Raw genomic sequence first — 5,593 nt, forward strand, 5'->3', positions numbered from 1 at the left:
TTGAAAAGTAAACGAAAAAAATTTGTTCATTGTTATACAATCTCCACCCCACCCCCTGTCGAGTCCACTCCACTATGCAGCCTTCATTCTGGACTCCTGTCATGACAATAATAGCTAATCATATATTGCTTTTAATCAGTTCTTACTTCTGTGAAGCATCCTGGCCACACTTCCTTCAAGAAAGATTAGTTTGCTTTTTATAGAGAGTCAATAAGTTACTCAGTACACTTCTCCAACACTACAGTTCAAACACATTGATTCTTCTTTGATTGTTTATTGTCCAACTTTCATACACACAGGAAACAATGGAGAATATAATATTTTGGATAAAGTGCACCTTAGTCTTTTAACTGATACTTTTACTCTTTTGCACTTTGCAGAGATCCTCGCTAAGAGAGTTTTCTAAAGCCTTCTGAGGAAGGCCAACAGGTTTTATAAAATGCTATAAATGTTTATTCTCAACTATTAACTGAAAGTGGTGGTTTTAATCTACACAGAAAAATTAGAGGGACAAGTTTATATCATTCTTTTTGTGTGGTGTTATATACATCGAAAAACTGTAGAATAGAATTCTACTCTGAGATTTATGGTGTCAAAATGAATTAACTGGACAGTAAAAATGTAGGGGTACAATTAAAGTTTTGCATGGCTTCCGTTAATAGGCTGAGTCTAATGAATACTTTATTTTATCAACAACCTTCTTGAAGGCACTTTTGACCTCTTTGTTCCTCAGACTGTAGACCAGAGGGTTCAGCATGGGGATGATCATGGTGTAGAACACAGATGCTATTTTGTCTGTGCTCATGGAGTGACTGGAGCTGGGCTGTAAGTACATGAAGATGATTGTCCCGTAGAAAATGGACACAGTGGTGAGGTGGGAAGCACAGGTGGAAAAGGCCTTCTTTCGTCCCTCAGCTGAGCGCATTTTCAGGATAGCAATAAATATGAAGAGGTAAGAGTTCAAGATAACAAAGAGAGTAAAAATGATATCCATAGATGCCAAAGTGAAGACCACAATCTCATTTGTGTGGATATCCACGCAAGAGAGGGCCAGCAGTGCGGGAATATCACAGAAAAAGTGATTCACCACGTTGGAACGGCAGAAAGAGAGCTGGAAAGTGAGGGCAACGTGAATGGAAGACTGTGACAGTCCACAGACGTAGGAAGCAGTAACCAAGAAAACACACACAGTACTTGTCATGGTGCTGGTATAATGCAGGGGTTTGCATACCGCTGCATAGCGATCAAAGGCCATTGTAGTCAGGAGGAAGCTTTCAATAGTGGCAAAGGCTGCTAAGAAGAACATCTGGACAGCACAAGCATTGTAGGAAATTATCTTGTCTCCTGTGAGAAATTCCACCATCACCTTGGGAGTGACAGCGGAGGAGTAAGCACAGTCTACAAGGGAGAGGTTACTGAGGAAAAAGTACATGGGAGTATGAAGACGAGAGTCCAAGACAATTAATGAAATCATCCCCAGGTTCCCAACCACAGTGATGCAGTAAACGAGAGTGAAGATTATAAACAGTGGGATCTGCAGCTCTAGTGCATCTGTCAACCCCACGAGAATAAATTCAGTCACCTCTGAGACGTTCTCCATCAAAGTCCTCATTGAATCACCAAGCGTGACATCTATGGCAAGATGATAAAACCTAAAATAGGGTTGTATTGATAAGATGCTGCTTTTTTTGAACACTACCATGATAATGGTATTTTAACACTCCCTGAAGAATAGAAATATGGTCATGGTCTCTTACTCACATGAACCAGCTTCCTGACGAGGGCATGGTTTTATGGGTAAGACTCTGGACTGAAACTGGCCAGTGGTAGAGTGAATGAGGTCATTTATTTGGAAGTGGGATGGGAAGGTTCTAGAACATCTCAGATGATGATTGTCACAGAGTTTTGTACTATGAATATGGGACATGTCTCACATTGCTTGGTATGTAATATACATGGGAGGGCATTTTACATCACAAGAAATACGTTTTACTACTTGCCATGTTTTGCAAGCATTCTGATTCATTGAGATTTTGTATCTGTTATGCTCACCTCCAAGGCTACAACAGTTTAGTATGATAATTCTGATTATGTTACAAGAGGCCCTCTCAACACAAATGCTAGTCCTTGAATGCTAGTGTTGAATGTTGAGTTTCTTTTGTTTTTCTTTGATCAATAATCTTTCATATTCATTGTAGGACACCATATGGTATTGATTTTAATGATAGCCTTTTAGGAGTAAACCTATATACATACAGGTATGTTAGTAACACTGCATTGTCCTGATTGTTGTTGTTGACTGTTGATGTGTGTTCTCAATTGGGAAACAATTCAAAGTTGACCTTCCAACTGGTTTTCAGAGACAGTTAATCATATAGGAGGAGATTGTCTATTCTTCATGATTTATTGTTGTTATGTATTGTTAGGAGATAGTAGCATTAAATGAAAAGATGTATTTCAACACAATATCAGAGCACAGGAAGACTTCCTGGAAATGATAGCTTCAGCCCCCTGGCTTAGAGACTGAAAAAAAAGAATGATAGTCATGATTAATTATTATAAGAGCAAACATTTTATATAGTACATACTATGTCCTAGGAAACTCTTCTAAACTGTTTATATCTGTTAACTCATCAGTTTACTTAATAACTGTGTAAGGAAGGTAATACTATTCCATTTTGCTTAGAAGAGAAATAAGATTTCAAAAGGTAAACTGCTTCCTCAAGCAGTTTAGTTGTTGCTGGAAACTGAGTTTGAACCATAGAAATATGCTTTAAAACCCATAATGTTAAGCATTGATTTAAAAGGAGGCAAGCAAATTAACCTCCCTGTTTCCTTATCTCTCATGCAAGACTAATAACAATTTTAACTTTTGAAGTTTGATAAATACAGCAACTTACAATATAGTATGTACTCAATATTTTAAGCTGTTATTGTTACTCCTATTAACTAGTAATTCTATTAACTAGGAGAGGGGAAGCCATGAACTCTCAAGCACAATAGCAATAGCAGGAAACAAGAGGCAGAAAGTGTTATTTATTAGAAGTTTCACTGGACACTCAAAATGTCAATTAGAGGATAATAAGCAAGAGTAATTTATCAGGGGGAAGGAGACAGCTGTGTCTGAATGCTTAAAAAGAGTTGAAATAATGTGTCAGATCTGGATACAACCCAAGAGCCTAAGATCATCATTTGACCAAGAATAAAACAAGAACATACTTTTCCCAAGTGTACAATCGTCACTTATTTGTATCTTAGTAATATTACTTGAGTCACAGTTTGCTTGTATGTGAACTATTAAATAAGTATATTAAAAGATATAAAAATTCTGTGTACACAATACCCAAAATAATATATTCAGCAATCGTATCTTTAATCTGTTTCTTATTTTTCTTCTATTTTATTCTGTAAAATTCTGTACCAGAACTTTGTGTTACACACTGAATGTAGTAATTCCTATTTTAAACATGAGTAGAGACAACCATCTCTTCAAAAGTTGATAAGTGTTTTAATAAAATTGTGTCTAAAAATGTCTATGAAATTATCAAGGAAGCACCAAGAATTTCCAAAACCCTATGACCAGGACACTTCTTCTTGACTTATCAAACACATAAACAGGTGTGTCTGATTACATTTCTTTTCCATAAAGGGCTAATTTCTGCATCATTCTGATATACTAAGAGTGGCCAATATGTTGACCAATATCTTCCTATATACTTGGATTTTTGTAAAAGGACCAAAAAACCTCCTTAAAACCAGAACATTTGAGGCAAAGAGATGATAGAATAGGTAGAACTACAAAACACAAGACCCCAATTCAATTGTTAAACCCATTTCAATGGTTATAGGCTGGCACTGAACTAATTTTCTTAATTTATATAATTAAATACTTTATCCAACTCTTTACCCCCCTCCCCAGCTCTTTAAAAGAGTGCTAGCATGATCTGTTGTGATAGTGAATATGAATATTTTTGGACAAGTGTAAAACAGGTTGTTTTTTTTTAATAACTGAATTTTCAGAGCCAGTAAAATCGAAAATTTGACTTTTGATGCTACCAAATATCATGGTTTAAAAGTCAATAATTTCTCAATAAGATGTTCGTAGTATTAGAGAAGAAAGGATATTTCTTCTATATGAGTTTTTAGTTTAAAAAAAACCCAAGAAACAAAACCTTTGTCGTCTAATTAGCACTGATATAATGACCTTCCAGTGAGTTCAGAAAGCTGGAAACCACTACAGGAAAAATGTCCATCTTTCTCCTGCCACAAGATGGTCAAATTTGAACCCATTACTTTTCCGCTAGCGTTCTCACAGTATATTCTAACTTGAACACATTGAAGTGCTTTTTTTCCTGATTTTTATGAATATACCATTTCATTCTATTTATATAAGGACATGTAATAGCAATGACATGTCATCTGGGTGACAAGAGTATAGCATGTTAGAGGGGAAAGAACAACGGATGAAGAGTGAAAATACAACTAGTGCCAGGATGTCCTTGTCCTCTCCACTTAACTTTCATTTTTTATCATCTGTAAAATCAAATTATAGAATCTTCCAGAAGTCTTCAAACTGCAAGTGGCTATGGTTCCTGTACTTGCTTGCTTCCTCAGAGAAAACCCATGAGTTTCCAAGGGTTACAGGTTCAGAACATCTTCATACCTGAGGCATTGACCTGAAAGCCAAATCCAGGAAAGCTTAATGGTGGACGAACTCCTTGCTCACCTCTGGAGCTGTAATTTGTGGAGCAGAACCTGACCTCATGCCCTTGCAAATATCAAGGCAGAGGCAATGACCTGTTTGCACTGGTCTCTAGGGAAACATTTGCTGTCAGGAGGGTAGATATCTCAAGGGGGTCCAGATCCTTGGCTGGTTCTCCAAACCTGACCTCAACGGGAGCTCTCAGAGACTAATGTTTGGATCTGGCTGGGGAATGCTTATGAAGACACAAGGGAATGGAAGCTTAGAGCAGCAGAAACACCACAACCAACTACAAACTTGCATATTGAAAAAACAAAACAAAACCAACAACACACACAGAGAAACCAAACAACTGGAATCTATGATTTAGGTTTTATCAAAAGCTAGTGTAAGTTTTCTTGTATTTAATTCTTTCTCATAGACCTATAGGATTTCTCCAGAATGACAATCTTTAGTGTGTGTTTACAGAATATCCACCTGACTTAACTACTGTGGATGTGACATTGGAGTCCAGTTTTCTTGAATGTGGTGAATCCTTTTTTTTCTTCTGTACAGTCTCCTCTGGGTCTTATTCATCACTCTTTACTCTTTAAAAAAAATTTTTTTTTCCTTTGGAGATACACACAGAAAAACGTACTTAAAGTCAACAGTTACCATCTGTGTCATTTCTCCATGCATACTGAAGACATTCGCCAACTTTTGCAGTAATTCTCTTTGCTTCTCTTGACTTTTTCCTTCACTTCAATATAAACTCACTGTACTCTAAACTTCCTATCTAAACTTTTAATTCATTTGATCCTATTTTTTTATTAAATTGTATTAATTTTAATGAACATTTACATAGATTTTGGATTTCCATTCATTCATTGTTGCACTATTTTCTCTACCCTC

At 36.5% G+C, this 5,593-nt stretch overlaps 1 protein-coding gene across 1 annotated transcript; it reads right to left on the minus strand.

Moving 5' to 3' along the window:
- Positions 1-655: 655 nt before the first annotated feature.
- LOC102870238 (olfactory receptor 5B12-like) lies at positions 656-1,600 on the minus strand. The gene has a single exon (XM_006900466.1). It carries the CDS (start codon positions 1,598-1,600, stop codon positions 656-658), a length of 945 nt encoding a protein of 314 aa, XP_006900528.1.
- Between the last annotated feature and the right edge of the window lie 3,993 nt (positions 1,601-5,593).

This window comes from Elephantulus edwardii, unplaced genomic scaffold, assembly GCF_000299155.1.
Source record: "Elephantulus edwardii isolate Elephantulus edwardi_28Jun2011 unplaced genomic scaffold, EleEdw1.0 scaffold00284, whole genome shotgun sequence".
NCBI lineage: Eukaryota > Metazoa > Chordata > Mammalia > Macroscelidea > Macroscelididae > Elephantulus > Elephantulus edwardii.

Coding starts and splice junctions, on each gene's coding strand:
- LOC102870238 (XM_006900466.1), bottom strand. CDS start 1,600: ATGGAGAACGTCTCAGAGGTGACTGAATTTATTCTCGTGGGGTTGACA.